Source organism: Syngnathus floridae, chromosome 2 (assembly GCF_059516105.1).
Source record: "Syngnathus floridae isolate MCC-2025c chromosome 2, RoL_Sflo_1.0, whole genome shotgun sequence".
Lineage (NCBI taxonomy): Eukaryota > Metazoa > Chordata > Actinopteri > Syngnathiformes > Syngnathidae > Syngnathus > Syngnathus floridae.
Genome location: NC_142414.1, coordinates 3,252,501 through 3,277,695, shown reverse-complemented (window position 1 = coordinate 3,277,695; position 25,195 = coordinate 3,252,501). Strand labels below are relative to the sequence as shown.

Here is a 25,195-nt window from a genome sequence, read left to right as displayed (position 1 = left end):
TTTCTCAGCTTTTTCAGTATTTTTTGCCACCTTTCCCAACTTCTACTGGACGTGTTGCAGCCATGAAATTCTAACTTAATTATTATTTGGCAAAAAACAATTAAGTTTATCAGTTCGAACATTAAATATGTTGTCTTTGTAGTGTATTCAATTGAATATGGGTTGAGAAGGATTTTCAAATCGTTGTATTTTGTTTTTATTTACATTTTACACAATTTCCCAACTTCAACCAAATCCAGTTTGTATTATTTACGTCTGAAACTATTATTTAATGTTCTAATAATAACATATGCACTTAAAGGGTTTCATATACATTTATTGACACACAAAAAATGTACAGATGAGAGGGTGACCCTACTTTGCGGATTTGACTTATCACGGGGTGGTTTTGGAACCAATTACCCGTGATAAACGAGGGATTACTGTATCTCGGGTTCTTATTCATGAAAGCTAAGAGGAGCTATGGGCACAGCTTGGAGAGACATCTCTCTGCCAATCCTGATCCCTCATCAGTGTGGAAAGGCCTGCAGAGCATCACGGGCTTCAAGAGACTAATTCCCCCGTCCTGTGGAGAACCCAAGGCTTGCAAACCAGCTAAACAGGTTTTCCTGCAGGTTTGAACAGTCCAACCACAGAACAGGACCTCTTGCATCACAATCATCATCCACACCTCCCCCCACAATCCCCCTGTTCATACCTCCATTGCCGTTATCACCTACTCTCCCCACTGCTCTTCTCTCTCTACACCGACGATCGCTCCTCAGGCGACTCTTCTATGAAGATCCTGAAGTATGCGGACAACACCACTCTCATCGGACTGATCTGGGACGGTGACGAGACTGCGTACAGACAGGAGGTCAAGCGGCTGGTCCACTGGAGCAGCCAAAACCACCTGGAGCTGAACCCGCTCAAGACCGTGGAGATAACAGTGGACTTCAGGAGAGACCCATCGACACTTCCACTCCTCACCATCCTCAGTAATGCTACTCCCACCGCAGACACCTTCAAGTTCTGGGCTCCATAATCTCCCAGGAACTGAAATGGGCCGGCCACATAGACTCTGTCCGGAAGGCCCAGCACAGGTTGTGCTTTCTGAGGCAGCTCAGGAAGTTCAACCTGCCACAGGAGCTGCTGAAGACCTTCTACACTGCCATCATCCAGTCTATCCTCTGCACCTCCATCACTGTCTGGTTTGGATCGGCCACCAAACAAGACAAGTGCAGACTGTAACGGACAATCAGGTCTGCGGAAAAGATAATCGGGACCAACCTCCTATCTATCCAAGACTTGTACCTGTCCAGGACCAGGAAACGTGCAGGTAACATCTCTGCAGACCTTCTGTTCAAACTACTCCTCTCCGGACGGCATTACAGAGTGCTGTACGCCAAAACCAGCAGACACAGACACAGCTTCTTCACCCAGACTGTCGCTCTGATGAACTCACACTACTCATAGAGACTCAGAGACATCACTCTGCAATAACATCCTGCTCTCTCCACTTAAATGTTCTTAGTTACCTGAATGTTGTCAGTCACTGAAATGTTGTACAAAGGCTGAGATCAACCGGAGTCAAATTCCTTTGGCATGCAAAAACTTGGTCAACAAAGCTGATTCTGATTCTGGTGAATGCAGGAAGATGAAGCGGGAGATTGACAGATGGATTGTTTCCAGCGTTTGCAGTAATGTGGTCTCAATATAGGTCTGCTGTGGTGACGAAGGAGCTGAGTTGGAAGGCAAGGATCTCGACTGCCAGTTGATCTAATTTACTTCCTTCACCTATGATCATGAGGTGTGGGTCGAGATTGAAAAAATATCCCAGATAGAAGAAGAATAAAAGAAAGAAGATCTAGGAGGGGACTGTCAAGCTGCTGCTCCTATGCTAAGGAACAAGGTTATGATAGTCAACAAAAACGATTGAAAACTAAATTAAAATACATTTTTTTATAATAAATTCAAAATGCTTTCAAAAAAACTGAAAACTAACTCAAAACGAGATCTTTCTAAAATCAACTAAAACTCACTATAATTATAGCACACATTCCTTTTTCATCTTCTTCAATTAATATCCTACTTAATGCTTTGGGGGTCAGTTTAAATGTATTTCAGAATTGCTGTGCGACTGTACAGAACAGGGAAGGTCAAATAGTTGTTTGAAAATTGTGGTTCATTGTACTTTATTGCATATTAGTGAATTACATGTAATGACTCTGTCTATATGTGTTCTGTGGCTTACTGGTGACCAGTCCAGATTTCACCCTGACTCGTGCCCAAAGTTAGCCCAGACGGATTCCAGAACACCTGTCACTCAAATGAGGGCAAGCACTATAGAAATGTTTATGGTGTTCCTACCAGCAGGTCACTGTCGCATCCAAAACTGACTCCGGAGCTTGTCATCCTTTTCAGGTCAATATGGGAATTCTGAGCTTTGACGTTCCGGAAACATCCCTTTAGAGAGCCCTGGTGAGGAAATAAGGGCCGCAACCTGCACACAACACACAACAAACCACTTTGAAGTACGTCATGTCAAAAGCAATGCTAAATTGCGTCTTTGTGTGTGATGGTGTTTATCTATGTGTGATTGCAACTTGTATTTGTATGCATTTGCAGTCATATTCATCACATTTTTGGGGATATATCTTTCCGTAGACACTCCTCCTGTGGTCGAAGAACTGAAAATCTGAAAAGTGACACACACACACGCATGCGCACGCACACACACATATGCGCACGCACACACACACACACACACACAGGCACACACACACACACACCCTCCGTAAACCTTTTCGTGGTGGAGGGCTTTGCATGTCCTAATGATCCTCGGATGTCTGGGGATGTATGCCCCTGACAGGGTCACCCATGGCAAAAGGGTCCTAGATGAGGGATCAGATAAAGCAGATACCCCATAGATACCTTATGATAAGTTTTCCCTTGCTTGGACGTGGGTCACCGGAGCCCTCCTCTGGAGCCAGACCTGGAGGCGGAGCTCGAAGACGAGTGCCTGGTGTCTGCAACTGGTGTGTGAGGAAGAATGGTTCCGACAAGACACAGTTGGACTTGACTCCACATACAACTTGGGTTCTGGTACCAGTGCCTGTCGTGGCTCCAACCCCCAAACCCGATGGTGGACACCAGCGGTAAGGGATGCTATCAAGCTGAAGAAGGAGTCCTATCGGGCCTTTTTGGCTTGTAAAACTGCAGAGGCAGCCGGCAAGTATCGGATGGCCAAGCGGAACGCAGTTGCTGCGGTTCCTGAGGACGTTGTGAGTTGGTGGGGAGAATACTTACAATTGCACCGACACACTTCCATTGTGAAAGCAGAGCCTGGGGAATCTGAGGTGGGCTCTCACATCTTGTCCACCATCAGGAGGGTGAAGCAGTGCACTGTGTATAGTGGAGATGGGGTGCTGCTGACCTCGACTTGGGATGTCGTGAGTCGGTGGGGCGAATACTTCCATTCCATTGAGGAGGCAGAGCCTGGAGACTCTGAGGTGGGCTCTCCCATCTATGGGGTTGAAGTCACCGAGGTAGTTAAAAAGCTCCCTGGTGGCAAGGCCCCAGGGATGGATGAGATCCAGCCTGAGTTCTTAAAGAATGGATGTTGTGGGGCTGTCCTGGCTGACACCCCTCTACAGCATCACGTGGACATCGGAGACAGTCTCTCTGGATTGACAAACTGGGGTGGTGATCCCCCTTTTTAAGATGGCAGGAGGGTGTGTTCCAACCACAGCGGAATCACACTCCTCAGCCTCCCTGGTTAGGTTTATTCAGGGGTGCTGGAGAGGAGGGTTCGTTGGGAAGTCAAATCTCAGATTCAGGAGGAACAGTATGGTTTTCGTCCTGGCCCTGGAACAATGGACCAGCTCTATACCCTCGGCAGGATCCTCGAAGGTGCATGGGAGTTCGCTAAACCAGTCCACATGTGTTTTGTGGACTTGTAAAAGGCATTCGACCGTGTCCGTTGGGGTTTTCTGTGGGGGGTGCTTCGAGAGTATGGGGTACAACACTGACTGATAAGGGCGGTTCGGTCCCTGTATCACTGATGTGAGAGTTTGGTCCGCATTTATGGTAGTAAGTTGGATTGGTTTCTGGTGAAGGTTGGACTCCGCCAAGGCTGTGCTTTGTCACCAATTCTGTTCATAACGTTTATGAACAGAATTTATAGGACCAGTTGAGGTGTTGAGGGGACCCAATTGGCAGCCTTAGGATAGCATCCCTGCTTTTTGCAGATGTTGTGGTTCTGTTGGCTTCTTCACACCATGATCTCCAACACTCAATAGAGCGGTTTGAAGCCGAGTGTAAAGCGGTCGAGAAGAAAATTAGCACTTCCAAATCTGAGACCATGCTCCTTAGTCGGTCGGAGAAGGGTGGAATGACCTCTCCGGGTCATGGATGAGTTCCTGCCCCAAATGGAGGAGTTCAAGTATCTTGGGGTCTTGTTCATGAGCGACGGCAGTATGAAGCATGAGATCGACAGGCGGATTCATGTTGGGTCTGCTGTGATGTGGACTCTGTACAGGTCTGTTGTGGTAAAGCGGGAGCTGAGCTGGAAGGCGAAGCTCTAGATTTACTGGTCGATTTACGTTCCTGCCCTCACTTATGGTCATGAGCTATGTATCGTGACGGGAAGATATATATATATATATATATATATATATATATATATATATATATATATATATATATATATATATATATACTATATTTATATATACTATATATATATATATAGGCAATCGAGGTTGCCTTGCGGGCGAGATGGGAGGCGTAAATGTCCTTCAGGGAGGGGAGCGAAGCACCAATAATCTTGCCAGCCGTATTCACTATGCGCTGCAGGGCCTTAAAGTTCTGTTCAGTGCAGTTACCACCCCAGACAGCGATGCAACTGGTGAGGACGCTCTCAACGGTGCCACGGTAGAATGTAGACAGGACTGCCTGAGGAGCACATGCACGCCTGAGCTTCCGCAGGAAGTACAGGCGGCGCTGAGCTTTCTTTGCCAGTGACGAGGTGTTTGCGGACCAGGAGAGGTCCTCACTGATGTGCACCCCCAGGAACTTGGTGCAGCTCACCCTCTCCATCACAGCACCGTCGATGATCAGCGGCAGGTGTGTTGTGTGACCCTTCCGGAAGTCAACAACGATTTCCTTGGTCTTATTGACGTTCAGCAGGAGGTTGTTGTCCCTGCACCACGTGGTCAGAAGGTCAACTTCCGACCTGTACCGAGTCTCGTCGCCCTTCGTGATGAGACCCACCAGAGTCGTGTCGTCAGCAAACTTCACTATGCGGTTGTCGCTGTAGGTCGCAGTGCAGTCATGCGTCAGCAGGGTGAAGAGCAATGGACTGAGCACGCAGCCCTGGGGGGCCCCCGTGCTTAGCGTGATGCTGGCGGAGATTTTGTCGCCAACACGCACCACCTGAGGCCTCTGACAGAGGAAGTCCAGTAGCCAGTTGCAGAGGGAGGTACTGAGGCCCAGCTCGTCGAGTTTGCAGATGAGTCGCTGCGGCACTATGGTGTAGAAGGCAGAGCTGAAGTCCACAAACAGCAACCTCACATATGAGTCCTTTCTCTCCAGGTGGGTGAGGGCCGAGTGGAGGGCAGAGCAGATGGCATCCTCAGAGGACCGCTTGGCACGGGACGCAAACTGGAAAGGGTCAATGGTGGGGGGGAGAACGGACTTGATGTGCTCCATGACAAGCCGCTCAAAGCACTTCATGATGATGGGCGTCAGTGCCACGGGGCGGTAGTCATTGAAGCAGGACGGTGCAGGTTTCTTCGGCACAGGAACGATGGTGGCAGCCTTGAAACACGAGGGGACGATGGCCTGCTGCAGGGAAACGTTAAAGATGTCCGTGAAGACACCCGACAGCTCCCCAGCGCAGTCCTTCAGCGCTCGACCCGGGATGTTGTCAAGGCCCGCCGCCTTACGGGTGTCAATAGCGGCAAGCGCCCTCCTCACACCGTCGGCAGAGAGGCGCAGGGGCTGCTCGTGTGGGGAGGAGTGGTCTTCAGCGGGCAAGTGCTGTTCTGGGCGTCGAAGCGAGCAAAGAAGCGGTTCAGATCGTTCAGCAGACGGACGTCGCCCTCACAGCTCCTCGGCGCGGGCTTGTAGTCCGTGATGGTCTGAATGCCCCGCCAAAGGCTACGTGCGTCCTTGCTGTCCTTGAAGTGGGTGGAGACCTTGCACGAGAACGCCTTCTTCGCTTCTTTGATGCCTCGGGACAGGTCGGCCCTCGCTGTCCTCAAGCCAGCCTCATCCCCCGCTCTGAAAGCCTTGTCCCTGGCCCTCAACAGTCTGAGGACAGCCCCCGTCAGCCACGGCTTCCAGTTCGCGCGAGTGACGACGGATTTCGAGCAAGTCACATCATCGATGCACTTCGTGATGTAAGAGGTAACAGAGTCAGTATACTCCTCTATGTCCGTCCAATCGTTGTAGATGGCTGCCTGCTTAAACAAGTACCCTCAGGCCACACCCGAACCGGCCTGGATGCCTTTACCAATTGTCTGTATGCGGGCAAAAGCAAAACGCTGAGATGGTCAGAAAGTCCCAGATAGGGGAGGGGGGTGGCTTTGAAAGCTCTCTTTTGCCGAGTAGACTAGGTCCAGGAAGCTGTCTCCACGTGTCGGAAAAGTAACATGCTGGTGAAGCCTCGGGAAAACAAACTTCAAGTTGGCATGATTGAAGTCTCCAGCGAAGATGGTTTGCTGTTCACTGACAGCCTGGTACAGTTCACCAATTTCGGAAATGAAAAACAGTTTATGAAATAATATTCTGGAAAGAAAAATAAATAAATAAGATATGGACTATATAGATGAAAACAGACAAGCAAAAGATTTCAATTACTATAATTTCCATCCATCCATCAATCTTCTGAACCGCTTAGTCCCCACGGGGGTCGCGGGCGTGTTGGAGCCAATCCCAGCTGTCAACGGGCAGTAGGCGGGGGACACCCTGAACCGGTTGCCAGCAAATCGCAGGGGCACACAGAGACAAACAACCATCCGCACTCGCACTCACACCTAGGGACAATTTCGAGTGCTCAATCGGCCTACCAAGCATGTTTTTGGGATGTGGGAGGAAACCGGAGTGCCCGAAGAAAACCCACGCGGGCCCGGAGAGAACATGCAAACTCCACAGAGGGAGGGCTGGAGGTGGAATCGAACCCGCACCCTTCTAACTGTGAGGTGGACGTGCTACCCAGTGTGCCACCGAGCCACCTACTATAATTTTCTAGTGTAAAATTTTTCAAGTGTACTTTGAATTGGGCAGTGTGTTTACTGTCTTTGATCGTTACAGGTAAATTATTCCATAGCTTTACCCCATTGACAGATATGCACATGCTTTTGAGGGTGGTGCGCACCTTAGGTTGTAAAAGATTCCCTCTCCTTCTTAGATTATAATCACTTTCTCTTTCTATTAACCATTTATTATTAGGGAGTAATTTTGTTTTAGCTTTATAAATAATTTGTGCGGTCTTGAAATCTACCAAATCCATACATTTTAATGTTTGTAATTTAATAAATAAATTACTTGTGTGTTCACAATACCCAACATTGTTGATAATTCTAATTGCCTTTTTCTGCATTGTGCATACGGTCTTTAGGGTGGTTTTGTAGATATTACCCCATACCTCAACACCATAGGACATGTAAGGAAGAAACAGAGAGCAGTATAAACTGTACATTGTTTTCTGGTTCAGTAAGCATCAGACTTTACAAAGTATACCCACGGTCTTTGCCAATTTTGAACAGATGTGATTGACTTGCGGCTTCCAGCTGAGACTGTGGTCAATTATTACTCCCAGAAAGGAGTTTTCATAAACTCTATCTCATCTAGTGTTATCACACAATACTTCAATAGTTATGTCTTCTGAGATTTTTCATTTCCCAAAAATCATAAAATTGGTTTTCTTTATGTTAAGAGATAATTTATTTGAGTCAAACCACAGTTTTAGCGTTGCAAGCTCATCAGAGACAGCCTTCATTAGTTGTTGTAAGTTCTCTCCTTCACAAAAGATATTTGTGTCATCAGCAAAAATGACAAATTTCAAAATATTAGAGGTGTTAATTATATAATTAATATATAATATGAATAATTTTGGTCCCAATATTGATCCTTGTGGAACATCGCAGGTTATATTTAAAAGCATTGACTTTTTCTCTCCCATCTGCACGGACTGTTGCCTATGTTCTAAGTAGCTTAGTCCAATACCTTTCCAGTTTTTGAAGCAACATTTCATGATTAATTGTATAAAAGGCCTTTTTAAGGTCAATAAAACTCCTATTGCAAACTTCTTGTCGTCAATGCTTGTTGACAGTTCTTCCACAAGGTCAATTAAAGCTAAAGATGCAGATCGCTTTGGCCTAAAACCATATTCACTATCAGTTAATATCTCACACTTCTCAATAAGAAATTACATGGCTCAGACAGGAATTCAGGCATTGGTGTACAAGGTGGATCCGGTATATTTCAAAATAGAACCATTCTGCGAACTCGTTTTTTTTTAATTGATGGAAATATCATCTTTCATTTCAGCGAACTACATACCTTGGCATGAATCAGACATTAAAGGCAACAAATGAGTTCGAAATAAACTAAACATGACAAAATACCACTATATAAACACAAAACGTTATTACCCATGATAGAAGAGCCCCAATCCCAAAATAATGTCCCAAAAGCGTATCAATGTGAACTAAAGGATTGCTATAGTTTACAAATACCTATCTTTTATCACGTGAACTCTCGTAATTTTCGGACTATATGTCGCGTTTTTTTTTCATAGTTTGGGTGGGAGGGCAACTTATACTCAGGAGCGACTTATATATGGTTTTTTTTCACAAATTTTTACTTGATCATTAACACATCACAAGTATAGTTGACCACTTCACATGTTATTTTTAGTATAGTTGATTACTTTACATGCTTTTATATCTTTATCTTGAACATATTCAAAACATAAAAAAAAGAGAAAAAATCAAATAAAGCAATTAACACTTTAAAGCGCCATATCCGAGTCCACTGTCTGCTGTATGCACACTTGTTCCATTTTTGCTCCTCTTATATTTATTATGTTATTTGTTTATTTATTATTTATTCATCACTCTTATTTATTCATTGTTTGTGCCTTCTTGGTTTTTATTTGTGTTGTTTACTTGTATGCATATTGTGTTCTATGTCTTGTCACCGTGGGATAGTGGGAACGTAATTTCGATCTCTTTGTGTGTCTTGGCATATGAAGAAATCGACAATAAAGCAGACTTTGATTTTGATGAAACAACCAAATAAACAAAACAAAAAACTACATCTGAAAAAATATATATTTCCGGACGAAACTGGATGAGGGTGCTCTAAATGGGAAGGGCTTAAGAAAAATGGCACCAAAAAGAAACTCATATTTTGCAGGTAACAAACTTCAAGTTGTAAAATATGCAGCCGAAAACAGTAATCGAGCAGCAGCAAGAAAGTTTGGAGAACCGTGATGTACCAAAGCATTACTGTAATTTGAATGTCAAGTGACGTCAGTGGCACGGCGCGGCGGTTGTTTACATAATGGACAAACGTACCGGCATCATTAGTAGCTTTGTTTCTAAGTGACATGGAGGACACGGAGATTGAAGGAATTAAGGATTTGGAGTGACATAAAAGGTTTGAAAAACTATTATGGCTTTTACGGACGCCAGTTCCTACTCTACTGAGCTCTCTTTCACTTCAGTTGATCGAAGTCGGGGGCCGGCGCTCGGTCGGGTAGCTGTCCGCGGACAGTGCATGGGGCTCGGACATGGCTTTTACGCACGCCCGGTCCTATTGTATGGAGCTCTCTTCGGTGGCTGGAAGTCCACGCCGCCACACGCTTGGAAGTTTGTTTTGTTAAATAAAGAGCCGTTTACCAAACCCACGTCTATCCTTGTACTTTGTTAACGCTATAATATAGTTATATAGTAGATCTGTGGAATAACGACGAGGCTGACGTCAGGACGCACGCGCGGCGTTGTTGACAAAGGACGAGGAATTTGATCGATGGATTTAATGATTTAAAGTGCACAGACGGTTTGATAATATTGCTTATATAATAGTTATTTGAAAAATAATTTCTTTATCGATATAAGGGCCTGTGGAATATTTTGAAGTGCAAGTGCCGTCAGCCGTTGACAAAGAACGATCGATGGATTTAATGAATTGGAGTGACACCGATGGTTTTATAAACGTGTTATTTATGTAATAGTTCTCTTTAATAACTCTATATGTTACGTCAGGCCCATTCTCAGCTCTTCGTTTGTGTTTGTCACGTTAGCATACCTATCGTTTAGCCTGTTATTGCTATCGGATCGAACGATCAATGGATTTAATGAATTGGAGTGACACAGATGGTTTTATAAACATGTTATTTATGTAATAGTTGTCTTTAATAACTTTATATGTTACGTCAGGCCCGTTCTCAGCTCTTTGTTTGTGTTTGTCACGTTACCATACCTATCGTTTAGCCTGTTATTGCTATTGTTTAGCCTGTTGTTGCTCGTTCATGTTCTTGGTGTGGGATTTTGTCGAATAAATTGCCCCCCAAAATGCGACTTATACTCCGGAGCGACTTATATGTTTTTTTTCTTCACTTTTTGGGGCATTTTATGGCTGCTGCGACTTATACTCCGGAGCGATTTATAGTCCGAAAATTACGGTAAATTCTTCAGCGTGATCTTGTCTTGTGGGCGGAGAGTTCCAGAGATGTAACGCAGCTGGTCGCTGCCGGTGTGAATTGCAGTCGAGGGTCTTCCGCAGAACAACTGCACCACAGCCGTTCCACACCCAGTGTGAATTAGGCATAAAGTAGCTCATTCCACTACAACTAAATCTTGATTTCTGGAGAAATTGCGTGTGAAGGCAAAGAAGTTGAATAGAAAGTTGGGGAATGTTATGGATGATCAGTAGTTATAAGCTGAATAGATTAAAGGTGGAACCCTTTAAATCTGTCAAGAAATGTGGGAATTAGAGAGGGAAAACTGAATTAGTCCAAATTCTTGTGGGTCTTATGATGGGGGAATTTAGATTTATTGGCAAGGGAGAATTCTTGGAATCAATAGGCATAAGATGAACAGTTTAGAGTTGGAACAGGTTGAGTCAGTTGAAAAATGTATAAATTATAAGGAACAAACTGAATGAGTCCAAATTGTGAATCTTGTAATGGAAACAATGTAGACTTTTTGGTAAGTGGAAATTCTTGGAATCAGTAGGCATAAGTTCAATAGTTTAAAGTTGGAATGGGTAGGATCGGTCGAAAAATTCAAGATGGCGGCGCGTGCACACGCAGCGGCCACTCTCTGTCCCGTCAGTACGGTGATTTGTTCGTCTAATGAGTGTTCGTCCGACAGTCTTGTCCGTGCTACAAATACAGCAGGCAGGTTCTGCTTGACATCGGCAGAAGTGGGTTTTGCGGCGTTGTGGACTTTGAAGCGTCGACATTAAAGGCTCGGACTGCTACGTCCTGATCCGTCGCCGACCTCACCCGCTATTCCTCCCCCGGTTGGGAGTCGTCGGAAACGGTGTGCGAGGAAGCAGAAGAGGGGCAAGCGCGGGGGCGTCCGGGCCAGGCTGGCGGCCAACCCAGCGCGACCGGCGGTGCCCTCCATTCTTCTGGCGAATGTTCGATCGCTGGACAACAAAATGGATTACGTTCGCCTGCTGAGGTCTACGAACCGGACGGTGCGGAACTGCTGTGTGCTCGTGTTCACCGAGACCTGGTTGAGTGACAACATTCCGGACTCTGCGGTGCATCTGGAGCGGCTAGCGTGCTATCGGGCGGACCGTGCCATTGTACGAGGGGGAAAGTCGCGAGGAGGTGGAATATGCGTCTACATCCGAGAAGAATGGTGCCGGGACTCTGTGATGGTATGTAAGCACTGCTCGCCGCTTGTGGAGTTTGTGATCATTAAGTGCCGTCCTTTTTATCTGCCGAGGGAATTTACCGCGATTCTGCTAGTCGCGGTATACATCCCGCCTTCCAACATCGAAGGAGACAGGACCGCGGCGCTTGGCGAACTGTACCAGGCCGTCAGTGAACAGCAAACGGCGCACCCTGACGGTTTCACCATCTTCGCTGGAGACTTCAATCATGCCAACCTGAAGTCTGTTTTCCCGAGGCTTCACCAGCATGTTCCTTTTCCGACACGTGGAGACAGCTTCCTGGACCTGGTCTACTCGGCGCAAAAGGGAGCCTTCAAAGCCACCCCCCTCCCGCATCTGGGGCTTTCTGACCATCTCACCGTTTTGCTTTTGCCCGCATACAGACAATTGGTAAAGGCATCCAGGCCGGTTCGGAGGCAGGTTCGAGTGTGGCCTGAGGGTGCCTCCGATGCACTTCGTGACTGCTTCGACACCACTGACTGGGACTTGTTTAAGCAGGCAGCCACCTACAACGATTGGACGGACATAGAGGAATATACTGACTCTGTTACCTCTTACATCACGAAGTGCATCGATGATGTGACTTGCTCGAAATCCGTCGTCACTCGCGCGAACTGGAAGCCGTGGCTGACGGGGGCTGTCCTCAGACTGTTGAGGGCCAGGGACAAGGCTTTCAGAGCAGGGGATGAGGCTGGCTTGAGGACAGCGAGGGCCGACCTGTCCCGAGGCATCAAAGAAGCGAAGAAGGCGTTCTCGTGCAAGGTCTCCACCCATTTCAAGGACAGCAAGGACGCACGTAGCCTTTGGCGGGGCATTCAGACCATCACAGACTACAAGCCCGCGCCGAGGAGCTGTGAGGGCGACGTCCGCCTGCTGAACGATCTGAACCGCTTCTTTGCTCGCTTCGACGCCCAGAACAGCACTTGCCCGCTGAAGACCACTCCCCCCCCACACGAGCAGCCCCTGCGCCTCTCTGCCGACGGTGTGAGGAGGGCGCTTGCCGCTATTGACACCCGTAAGGCGGCGGGCCCTGACAACATCCCGGGTCGAGCGCTGAAGGACTGCGCTGGGGAGCTGTCGGGTGTCTTCACAGACATCTTTAACGTTTCCCTGCAGCAGGCCATCGTCCCCTCGTGTTTCAAGGCTGCCACCATCGTTCCTGTGCCGAAGAAACCTGCACCGTCCTGCTTCAATGACTACCGCCCTGTGGCACTGACGCCCATCATCATGAAGTGCTTTGAGCGGCTGGTCTTGGAGCACATCAAGTCCGTTCTCCCCCCCACCATTGACCCTTTCCAGTTTGCGTACCGTGCCAAGCGGTCCTCTGAGGATGCCATCTGCTCTGCCCTCCACTCGGCCCTCACCCACCTGGAGAGAAAGGACTCATATGTGAGGTTGCTGTTTGTGGACTTCAGCTCTGCCTTCAACACCATTGTGCCGCAGCGACTCATCTCCAAACTCGACGAGCTGGGCCTCAGTACCTCCCTCTGCAACTGGATACTGGACTTCCTCTGTCAGAGGCCTCAGGTGGTGCGTGTTGGCGACAAAATCTCCGCCAGCATCACGCTGAGCACGGGGGCCCCCCAGGGCTGCGTGCTCAGTCCATTGCTCTTCACCCTGCTGACGCATGACTGCACTGCGACCTACAGCGACAACCGCATAGTGAAGTTTGCTGACGACACGACTCTGGTGGGTCTCATCACGAAGGGCGACGAGACTCGGTACAGGTCGGAAGTTGACCTTCTGACCACGTGGTGCAGGGACAACAACCTCCTGCTGAACGTCAGTAAGACCAAGGAAATCATTGTGGACTTCCGGAAGGGTCACACAACACACCTGCCGCTGATCATCGACGGTGCTGTGGTGGAGAGGGTGAGCTGCACCAAGTTCCTGGGGGTGCACATCAGTGAGGACCTCTCCTGGTCCGCGAACACCTCGTCACTGGCAAAGAAAGCTCAGCGCCGCCTGTATTTCCTGCGGAAGCTCAGGCGTGCATGTGCTCCTCAGGCAGTCCTGTCTACATTCTACCGTGGCACCATTGAGAGCGTCCTCACCAGTTGCATCGCTGTCTGGGGTGGTAACTGCACTGAACAGAACTTGAAGGCCCTGCAGCGCATAGTGAATACGGCTGGTAAGATTATTGGTGCTTCGCTTCCCTCCCTGAAGGACATTTACACCTCCCATCTCGCCCGCAAGGCAACCTCGATTGCCAGAGATGTGAGTCACCCAGCTCACTCCTTGTTTGACCTTCTGCCCTCTGGGAAGAGGTACAGGAGCCTGCGCTCCCGCACCACCAGACTCGCCAACAGCTTCTTTCTCCAGGCTGTTAGGGCCCTGAACTCGCTACCCCCTTCTGCGTAGCGTGCGGCACTGTTGCGCTATTTTCGGGAATGTCTGCTGTACGCGTTTTTACGCTCCTCTTAATTAATTATTTATTTATTTATTGTTGTGTTATTTATTCATTATTTATTCAGCACGCTTTTGTTATACTTGTTTACTGTTTGTCTGTTGTGAGCCATGTCTTGTCACCGTGGGATAGGGGGGAACGAAATTTCGGTTTCTTTGTGTGTCTTTGGCATGTGGAGAAATTGACAATAAAGCTGACTTTGACTTTGACTTTGAAAAAAAAAAATTTAGAAATTAGAGGGGTAAAATTGAATGAGTTCAAATACTTGTGGGTCTGGTAATGGGGAGAACGTAGAAATTAATTTAATAAGGGAGAATTTTTGGGATCAGTAAGCATAAGCTGAATAGTTTAAAGTTGGGACGGATTGATTCGGTCGAAAATGTAGGAATTAGAGGGGGGAACTGAATGATTATGGGTCTGGCAATGGGGAGAATGTAGACGTTTTAATAAGGGAGAATTCTTGGAATCAGTAGGCATAAACTGAATAGTATAAAGTTGGAACGGGTTGAATCAGTTGAAAAATGTAGAAATTTGAGGGGGGTAAATGAATGAGTCCAAATACTTGTGGGTCTCTTAATAAGGAGAATGCAGAATTTTTAATATGGGAGAATTCTTTGACTCAGTAGGCATAAGCTGAATAGTTTAAAGTTGGAACGGTGAGAATCGGTCAAAAAATGTAGAAAGTAGAAGGGAAAAACTAAATTTTATAAAATTTTGTGGGAATTTCAAAGGTGAAAACGTGGAGTTTTTGAAATTTTGTAATTTTAAGAATGTTGAAAATCCTCTCCAATGTGAATTGAATGAGCTGAATGATGTGAATTTCAAATGGAATGAATGGTAAAAATCTGGCAATTTTTTTTTTTTAATTTTGGGAAAACGGTGCACTAAATAATAATAATAATAATAATAATAATAATAATAATAATAATAATAATAAAGCTGAAAAATAAAAACTTTGCCTTCACACAATGAAGTGAGTGGTGTCAAATAACATGGCATATGTCTTCACACAAAGTACAGCAATAACATATAGTATGCCTTCGCCTTCACACAATAATAAAGTACAGGAAAATGTGTAAAGTACAGGGGGGATTCCAGAAAGCAGATTCAACATACTCCGAGTCTATCCCTGAACTCTGTGTTGACATACTCTGAGATGGGAGACTGAGTATTCGGTTCCAGAAAATCTGAGCTGAGTTAGTTCAATCAACTCTGAGTATGTTCACCTGGAGTTACGCGCATGGATTAGCCTAGACCAGCTAACATCAGGCGAAAGGCAGTCTACACCTTGAACTGGTCGCCACCCAGTCACAGGGCACACATACAGAACAACCATTCACACCCACTTGCACACCGCCATTGAACAGGACTCGATCTCACGGTGCCCATATGTATATTAGTGGTGTCAATTAATCGAGTTATTAGTGCGGTTAAGCCAACCTCCTTTTAATGCCACCAATTTTTTTAGTCACACGATTAAGGCCTAATAATTTTTGTACTCTTTTCACGTATTGTAGCGGCAGAAAAACTACAACACTTTACTGGATCTTGCAAGACCGCAAATAAACATCAAGCACGCCACACTGGTGACACTAGTCTTGGCTTGTTGTGCAGAAATGTTATCTGTTTTTAGAAATAAAAGCATCATGGTGAACGGTCTGTTAATTCTTTCTTGAGAAATCAGAAAACATGTTAATATGGTGAATCAAGACCGTTATATTGCTGCTCAGTTAAAAACAAACTAGGTTTGTTGCACTATAGGCTGAGTCCTTGTTTACATTTTATATGCATATTATATTATATTTTTTAGATTGCCCAAATTTTGAATTCTTAACCACTGTTGAGGGGCTGTTTGTGTGACTTTTTTATAAATTGAATCTAGTGCAATAAAAAATATGTCTGCAAAAGAAAATCAAACCTCTTCTTCATATTAAGGGTATCAACATTTACTAAAATAATGGATCAGGAAAAAAAATCAAGGGATTTTTTTACAATAATTAAAATGCACAATTAACTAATTAACACAATTAGATTAATTAAGTTGGAAATTAATACGATATAAAAAATAACACAATTAATCATGAGTGTCAAGTCAATGCGCAAACTTCAAATTTGGCCCATTGAGATATCCATAGGCTGCAGTGGTTCATCACTTCCTTGTTGTGTTCCGAAAACTTTCCAATTTCGCAAAATTCGCGAATTTACGACAAATTTTTCCCCATTCATTCTTAATGGAAGATTCGACATTTCACATTTATGTCATTCCACTTTTAGATTCACCTCATTCAGCACATTCAAACCACATTCGGAATGATTCTCGACATTCCCAAAATTGCCAAATTCAAAAATCTCACGTTTTCACGTTAAAATTTCGACAAAATTTCACAAAATTTCGTTTTTCACCTCTAATTTCTACATTTTTTGACCGATTTAACCCATTCCAACTTTCAACTGTTCATCTTTTGCCTACCTATTCCACACCTTCCCACTTACAGAAATTTCCAAATTTTCAATTTTGAAATTCACACCAAATTCTACAAAATTTCGCTTTTCTACTCTAATTTCTACATTTTTCAACCGATTCAACCCATTCTAACTTTATTCACTTTGGTCACCTCATCCTTACCATATTCACCCCCTTCACCCCCACTTCCACTATGCTTACACAATTCAACCCTTGACCCCCACTTCCAGTGTGGCGGCCATCTTGGATTGACCCTGAAGTGCTCACAATGAACCTAGAATGAACCGGAAGTGCCCCAAATCAAACCGGAAGTGACCTTGGGTAAACAGGAAGTGACCTCAGGTAAACCGGAAGTGACCCAAAATCAAACCGGAAGTGACCCCAAATAAACCGGAAGTGACCTTTTTAAACCGGAAGTGGTCCCAAATAAACCAGAAGTGACCTCAGCTAGACCGGAAGTGCCTCTAACCAAACCGGAAGTGACCCAAATAGACCGGAAGTGACCCAAATCACCCCGGAAGTGACCTTATTTCAACATTAACTGCCCTACATAGCTACATTAGTCGCTAACTTTTGCATTTTTTGTCCGATTGAACCCGTTTCAACATTTTAACCCCAAAAGTGAACCTCCTGAAGCCGTTTTTTTTCCTTTTGTTCCAAACTTCAAAAAACTTTGGCGCAATTGCTTTTTCTTTTAATTCCCATTCATTCTCTATGGAGATTCAAGATTTGCTCTAACTTCTACATTTTTTAACCATTTCAACCCGTTCCAACTTTCAACTGTTCATCTTTTGCCTACCTATTCCACAACCTCCCACTTACCAAAAATTCCAAACTTTCAAACTTGAAATTCAACCAAATTCTCCAAAATTTAGTATTACACTTCTATTTTCCACATTTCTTAAGAAATTCAACTAATTTCAACATCATTCGGCATCATTCCCCAAGAAGTGATTCAAAGTCTTCACCTTCACATGCAATTTCTCCAGAAATTGCATTTTCTAGTTTGCTGATGTGCTTCATCTTTTTTTTTTAATAATATTCCATTTATGAAGCACACATTAAAGTTTTTAAGTGTGAATGCACATCCACTATAGCGTTGGTTTCTCTCTCATTGTCAGTGTGCGCAGCAATTACAATGTTGATAAAGTTATTCATAATATTTTTTTCTTTTGTTTTCAATAATGTTACTAATAAGTAACTCAGTAGCCTAGTGAGAGAGTGTCCGCCCTGAGACTGGAAGGTTGTGGGTTCAAACCACAGCCGAGTCATACCAAAGACTATAAAAATGGGACCCATTGCCTCCCTGCTTGGCACTCAGCATTAAGGGTTGGAATTGGGGGGTTAGATCACCAAATGATTCCCGAGCGTGGCACCGCTGCTGCTCACTGCTCCCCTCTCCCCCAGGGGATGGATCAAAATCACACAGGGATGGGTTAAATGCAGAGGACAAATTTCACCACACCCAGAATTGATTAATTTAATAAGACAATGTTATATCAAGGTGTACTTGATATTATTTATAATTTTCATTGACAAATTATACTATCAGCGATGGAGAGTTGGGGCGGGCCAAACTATTTCCTTCTTCCTTGCATTGACGTAATAGAAAATCCTTAAATAATTGTGAAGCACTGATATCTATACAGGAGTGTTTCCAAACCCCGGAGGGATATGTTCAGCAGTGGCGGGAGAAATTGTATTAATTACGGAGTGAGTTACCAACAAGATCCCCCAAACCACTGGTCCATTAGCGCAAGGCCTGGTCAGCCACTTGCTAATCGCGCGTGGCTAAACAGCGAATTTTGACATTTCCTATTGTGTCTGATTGTGCTGCATCGGCACATGGTTCAGCTGCTGCGTGAGATCGATAGTATTGACGCTCTGACAGCTGTGGTGCCTTTGAGGAGTGACGAAAACCCCGGCATGTAGTTTGACGGGAGAATGTGGATTTATTCGGCCTTTAACACCAAGGAACACAGACGAGTCGTGACACCTTTACTGATAACTGATTAAATGGTTAACTGAAAAGCGTTCAAATCCCATTTAACAAGGTGATATTTAACTATGGACAATGCACCTTTTATTACTCAATTCAAAATCGAACAGGATTCCTGTATTTTTTACGGTGTGATATGATTTAAGAAGAACAAAATGTTGAACAACAGTAAAATACTGTACGTACATCTAGATAATTCACGAAAAGGTGATTATTTGAACTAATCGAGGCTGTGGCAAACACACATGCAAATATGACAGAATAGTACCTCACTTTGGCCCATGAAAAACAAAGTTAAAAGTTAAAGTCCCAATGATCATCGTCACACACACATCTGGGTGTGGTGAAATTTGTCCTCTGCATTTAACCCATCCCCATGTGATTTTGATCCATCCCCTGGGGGAGAGGGGAGCAGTGAGCAGCAGCGGTGCCGCGCTCGGGAATCATTTGGTGATCTAACCCCCCAATTCCAACCCTTAAGGCTGAGTGCCAAGCAGGGAGGCAATGGGTCCCATTTTTATAGTCTTTGGTATGACCCGGCCGGGGTTTGAACCCACAACCTTCCAGCCTCAGGGCGGACACTCTACTACTAGGCCACTGAGTGTGAGTGTGTGAGCTTGTGTGCGTGTGTTCGCAAGCGCGGGAGTGTTTTTGACCTGTCAGGCAAGTTGTGTTCAGGGACTCCTCCCAGAAAGTATGTGCGTCCAAAGGCTGGGATGTTCTCAGAAAAAAATTGCGTGAAGAGTTGGATGCGGTTGCTCCTCACCACCACTCGATACGGAGGAGATCGCAGGATGATGATCTCCAACTAAACAATTCCACAATCAATTAATTAACTTGAGTGGTTTAAACCGATTGGCTAATACGTTAAGTACACCTGCAAATAGGAACAGGTTAATTTCACACTTGAAGTTATATGACATCCAACTGAACGGCACCAATTTATACTTTTGTGTTCATGCAGTAATAATGTTAATTAATTTAATCATAAAATCTCTTATTGTGTTCTGTTTTTGCTCAGTTGGACAAACGATCTTTGGATTTATCCATATATCAAAAGTTTGGGGTCACCCAGATCTTTTGATATATACACATACATACAGTGAATCGGTCGAAATCTGAATCTATTTTTCCCATCACAAATAATGGAAAAAAATGTAATCCGTTCCAAGACTAAAAAAAAATGCCTTTTTTAAGCATTTTTTCATTTGCGCATTTTTGTCCGATCGCGCAACTGCAGCGCACTGCCGAACGCGCAACTGTAGTGCGCCACCGACCACGCAACTGCACCGCGCTGGTCGCATTATTGTGACAGAGCCGTCGCTGAAATTTAGAAAATATTTTTAAAGTCCTGATGTACTTTCCAAAATTTGAGTGGACCTCAGTGCGTAGGGAGCTTAATTTGGTCCGATCGCGCAACCGCAGCACGCCGGGCGCTCACTGTCGCATTGATTTAAGAGCGTCTTTGTGTTTTAGGATGGCTTTACTGCTCCCACTTGCTTTCATTGGAGGCATGATTAGGGATTAATACAATCCTCAAAGTAACGAAAATAAAATAACGAATGGGGTCAGTCGGCATCCGGGCCGAGGGTTTTCTCGCGAGGTTCGACCGCCGAATTTTGTTCGACAACCGAAGCAAAAAATCTCTAATTTTTCGTTTGAATTCCTATTTGTTCGAGAACCAGGACGTTCGAAAACCAAGGTTTGACTGTATATCAAAAGTTCGGGTTCACTCAGACAATTTAGTGTTGTCCATGTTGTTTTTGCTCAGTTGGACATCGATCTGACAGTCACCTGAAATACCATGTTTCCTTAAAATGGAACCCAAAGCAGAGTCCCCAAAACTAAAACCTTTTGGGCCACCATCATCAACATCAGCAGAAGAGTATTGAAAATGAGGAAAATAAGATGAAAGTGAATATAGAAGCATACATACTACTTTGGGATTTGCATCGCTGACCCTGAGGAGTGGGGAGGTGGGATCTTTGGGCTGAAATTCCTCCATCTCACCACCAAACTGGAAGAAAGCCTTCAGGTGGCCTCGGACCACGGCCAGACACAAGAACTGGTCCTGGTTGTGGACATACGGGCTCATCACATAGTCCCGGCATGAAAGGTCGTCTGATTAACACGTACTCTGTTTTGAAGCAGCAACAAAATCCCTCTGTGGGAGACCAACTTGACTTCCTGCTCGAAGCGTTGCATGCGGGCCGACTCATCGCTGAAGGAAATTTCGGCAAAGCCGGTGCCGTCAAAATAAGCAGCGTCGTTCACCCAGGCCTGTGTTAGCGCTGGCTTGGACCTTTTTATGGCATGAAAAAGTACACATTAACACCCAGACAAAAGATGTTAGTGAAGTGGACAGGTGCAAGCTCTCACCTGCCGCATGGCTTCTCTTGTGTGGTGTTCAGCTGGAAGATTTGCTCAAAGTTGTACAAGCTGAGTACTTCTTCATTGAGTGTGTCCAACTCCATGCAGCCCTTGAAGCCCGGCAGGGCTAACGGGTCAGGGGGCTGCACGAGGAGAAGATATATGATGAAGAAATCTCAGTCATAACAACGAAAGAGTTAATCATGGTACCACACAGGAGTTATCTTAAATACAGTAATACCAAAAATATCATCATTCCTTATGGCTATTGCTGTAAAGACTAATCACTGTGTCCTGTATGGGTGTGTGCTAAGAGCAATATCACTAAAAAAGTACATTCTGTTGTTATGAAGGTGACTTAATTTTAGTGTTACCACTGGCTGCCAGAATAAAAAGTAATCAAGCTAACCTCCCCAGCAGTATGCGCTTGTTTCCCTTACAATTACTGTATATAATTAGAAAATACAGTCCTGTGAAAAAAAGTATTTGTCCTCTTCTGTAATACTTACTTTTTGCAGTTTCCTAATTTGTTTAAACAAACAACAATCAAACAACTGTAAATATCAGTTCAACCTACCTCAATAGATCGACACATAAAACTAGACTATAAAATGTCTGGAGAAATTGCGTGAGAAGGGGAAGAATTACTTGAGAAATGTAGAAATGAGAAATGTAAAATGAAATTTTAGAGAATTTCGGGTGAATTTCAAAATTGAAAATTTGTAATTTTTAGTAAGTTGGAAGTTGTGGAATAGGTAGGAAAATGATGAACAGTTGAATGTTGGAATGGGTTGAATCCGTTGAAACGTAAAAATAAGAGGTGAAAAATATAATTGGGGAGAATGTGGCGTGAATTTCAAAATTGAAAATGTGGAATTTTTGTCAGGTGGGAAGTTGTGGAATAGGTAGGGAAACGATGAACATTTGAAAGTTGGAACAGGTTGAATCAGTCAAAAAATGTAGAAATTAGAAGGGAAAATGACATTTTTGAGAAATTGCCGTGAATTTCAAAATTGAAAATGTGGAATTTTTCATAAGTGGGTAGTTGTGGAATAGTAAAGAAAAAGGTGAACAGTTTAAAGTTGAAATGGGTTGAATCGGTTGAAAAATGTAGAAGTTACATTACATGTTAAATGCCACATAGAGAATGAATGGGAATTAGAAAAAAAAATTGCGCTCAAATGTTTTGAAATTTGGAGCAAAACAAAAACTACGGGTTTAAGAAGTTCACTTTGGAATTCTAAAGTTGAAACAGGTTGACTCGTACAAAAAATGTAAAAGTTAAGGCAAATGTTTAATTTAGGTGACTTCTTGTTTTAATTAGGGCACTTCTGGTTGAATTAAGGCCATTTCCGGTTTATTTGGGGCACTTCTGGTTTGTTTGGAGTCACTTCCAGTTGAGTTGAGGTCACATCCGCTTTATTTGTGTCACTTCCGGAACAATTTAGGTCACTTACGGTTTGATTTGGGGCACTTCTGGTTTAATTTGGGTCACTTCTGGTTTGATTTGGGGATCTTCCGGTTAACTTTCTGTTGAATTGGGGCACTTCCGGTTCACTTCCTGTTCACGTTGGGGCACTTCCTGTTCATTTTGGGGCCCTTCCTGTTTGTTTTGGGGCACTTCCGGTTCACTTTGTGTTCATTTTGTGGCACTTCTGGATCAATCCACGATGGCCGCCACGCTGTGGAAGTGGGGTGAAGGGGTGAATTGGGTAAGCATAGTGGAAGTGGGGGTGAAGGGGGTGAATATGGTAAGCATAAGGTGAACAAAGTGAATAAAGTTGGAATGGGTTGAAAAATGTAGAAATTAGAAGGGAAAAACCACATTTTAGAGAATTTGGCGTGAATTTCAAAATTGAAAATTTTGAATTTTTGGTAAGTGAGAAGTTGTGGAATAGGTAGGCAAAAGATGAAGACTTGAATGTTGGAACGTATTGAATCGGTTGAAACATGTAGAAATTAGAGTTGAAAAAATTTTGGAGAATTTGGCGTGAATTTTAAAATTGAAAATTTGGAATTTTTGGTAAGTGGGAAGTTGTGGAATAGGTAAGCAAAAGATGAACAGTTGAAAGTTGGAATGGGTTTAATCGGTTAAAAAATGTATAAGTTAGAGGAAATGTTGAATACCTCAGAGAATGAATGGGAATTTAAACCAAAAATTGCGCCTAAAATTTTTGAAATTTGGAACAAAACGAAAACTACGGGTTCAAGAGGTTCACTTTTGGGGTTCAAAAGTAGAGACGGGTTGAATCGGACAAAAATTGTAAACGTTAGAGCAAATGTTAAATTTAGGTCATTTCTGGTTTCATTTCAAGATTCAAGAGTTTTTTATTCGCCATGTTGGAGCGTGCCAAACAAGGAATTTGACTTTGGTAAATCACAGCCTCATCAACATTTAGGTGACTAACAACAACACTCAGGACATGTGAAAAATGGAAGATATTCTCAAACACCCCCGGATCTTAAACTCCCAAGAGGGCAAGGGAAAACGCAAAACTCCAGCTAGGGGAAATGAGAAACCTTGAGAAGAGACCACAGATGGGAGGGTCCCTCTTCTAGGATGACCAGGCTGCAATGAATGCAGAGAAGACACATAGTCCAAACAGTGTAGACAAAAAAAGGTGTGGAGAGCAGGATGTTATTGCACAGTAATTAATGACTCTGAGACTCTAAGAGTGGTGTGAGTTCATCAGAGCAACAGCCTGGGGGAAGAAACTGTCTCTGTGTCTGCTGGTTTTAGTGTACAGAGCTCTATAACGCCGTCCGGAGGGGAGTAGTTCAAAAAGACTGCAACCTGGGTGAGAAGGGTCTGTAGAGATGTTACTTGCACGTTTCCTGGTCCTGGAGAGGTACAGGTCTTGGATAGATGGGAGGTTGATTCCAATTATCTTTTCTGCAGTCCTTATTGTCCGCTGCAGTCTGTGCTTGTCTTGTTTGGAGGCCGATCCAAACCAGACAGTGATGGAGGTGCAGTTGTTGAAATGAGGTCACTTCCGGTTTATTTGGGGCACTGCCGGTTTAATTTAGTGCACTTCCGCTTTAGCTGAGGTTACTCCCGGTTTATTTGCGGTCACTTCCGCTTTAAAAAGGTCACTTTCTGTTTATTTAGCTCACTTCCGGTTTAATTTAGGTCACTTACGGTTTGGTTTGGGGAACTTCCGGTTTAATTTGGGGTGCTTCCGGTTTGATTTGGGGCACTTCCGGTTCACTTCCTGTTAAAATTGGGGCACTTCCGGTTCACTTCCTGTTAAAATTGGGGCACTTCCGGTTCACTTCCTGTTCATATTCGGTTACTTCCTATTCATTTGGGGACCCTTCCTGTATGTCTTGGGGCACTTCCGGTTCACTTTGGGGCACTTCTGGGTCAATCCAAGACGGCCGCCACACTGTGGAAGTGGGGGTGAATTGGGTAAGCATAGTGGAAGTGAGGGTGAAGGAGGCGAATATGGTAAGCATAAGGTGAACAAAGTGAATAAAATTGGAATAGGTTGAATCATTTGAAAAATGTAGAAATTAGAAGGGCAATTTTTGAGAATTTGGTGTGAATTTCAAAATTGAAAATTTGGAATTTTCGGTAAGTGGGAAGTTGTGGAATAGGTAGGGAAAAGATGAACAATTGAAATTTGGAACGAGTTGAATCGGTTGAAAAATGTAGATACTAGAAGTGAAAAATGAAATTTTGTGAAATTTTGTCCAAATATTGAACGTAAAAACGTGAATTTTTTTAATTTGGCAAGTTTGGGAATGTCCCCAATGTGATTTGAATTTGTTGAATGATGTGAATTTCAAACTTGAACGACGTAAATGGGAAATGTTGAATCTTCCATTAAAAATGAATGGGGAAAAATTTGCCGGAAATTTGTGAAAACAGAACATTTTTTGAATAAAAAAAATATAAGCAACGGTGTCATGAATATTTGGTATAAGTGAAAAGTGGAACAGAGTGAATCGGTTTCAGTATGTGGAACTAGTTAAGCGTTAAAAAAGTGGGCAGAATAAGTAGAAAAATAACTAGAAAATGCAATTCCTGTTGAAATTGCGTGTGAAGGCGAAGACG

At 44.1% G+C, this 25,195-nt stretch overlaps 2 protein-coding genes across 8 annotated transcripts in view; both read right to left on the bottom strand.

The window, feature by feature from the left end:
* The window catches only part of lama5 (laminin, alpha 5), a 347,871-nt gene that overhangs the window by 30,152 nt on the left and 292,524 nt on the right, over positions 1-25,195 (bottom strand). For all 7 annotated transcript variants that reach the window (XR_015863095.1, XM_088398876.1, XM_088398835.1 and 4 more), the window contains 5 exons: positions 21,148-21,281; positions 20,905-21,070; positions 20,705-20,839; positions 19,425-19,576; positions 2,350-2,482 (listed from right to left, as the gene is read on the bottom strand). Coding sequence is in view for 6 of the 7 variants with exons in the window: in XM_088398876.1 (XP_088255002.1) it covers positions 2,350-2,482; positions 19,425-19,576; positions 20,705-20,839; positions 20,905-21,070; positions 21,148-21,281 (720 nt within the window). In the remaining variant the exon portion in view is untranslated. The remainder of the gene's footprint in view (positions 1-2,349; positions 2,483-19,424; positions 19,577-20,704; positions 20,840-20,904; positions 21,071-21,147; positions 21,282-25,195) is intronic.
* LOC148401301 (uncharacterized) overlaps positions 1-25,195 on the bottom strand; it is a 146,555-nt gene that overhangs the window by 63,897 nt on the left and 57,463 nt on the right. The window lies entirely within an intron of this gene.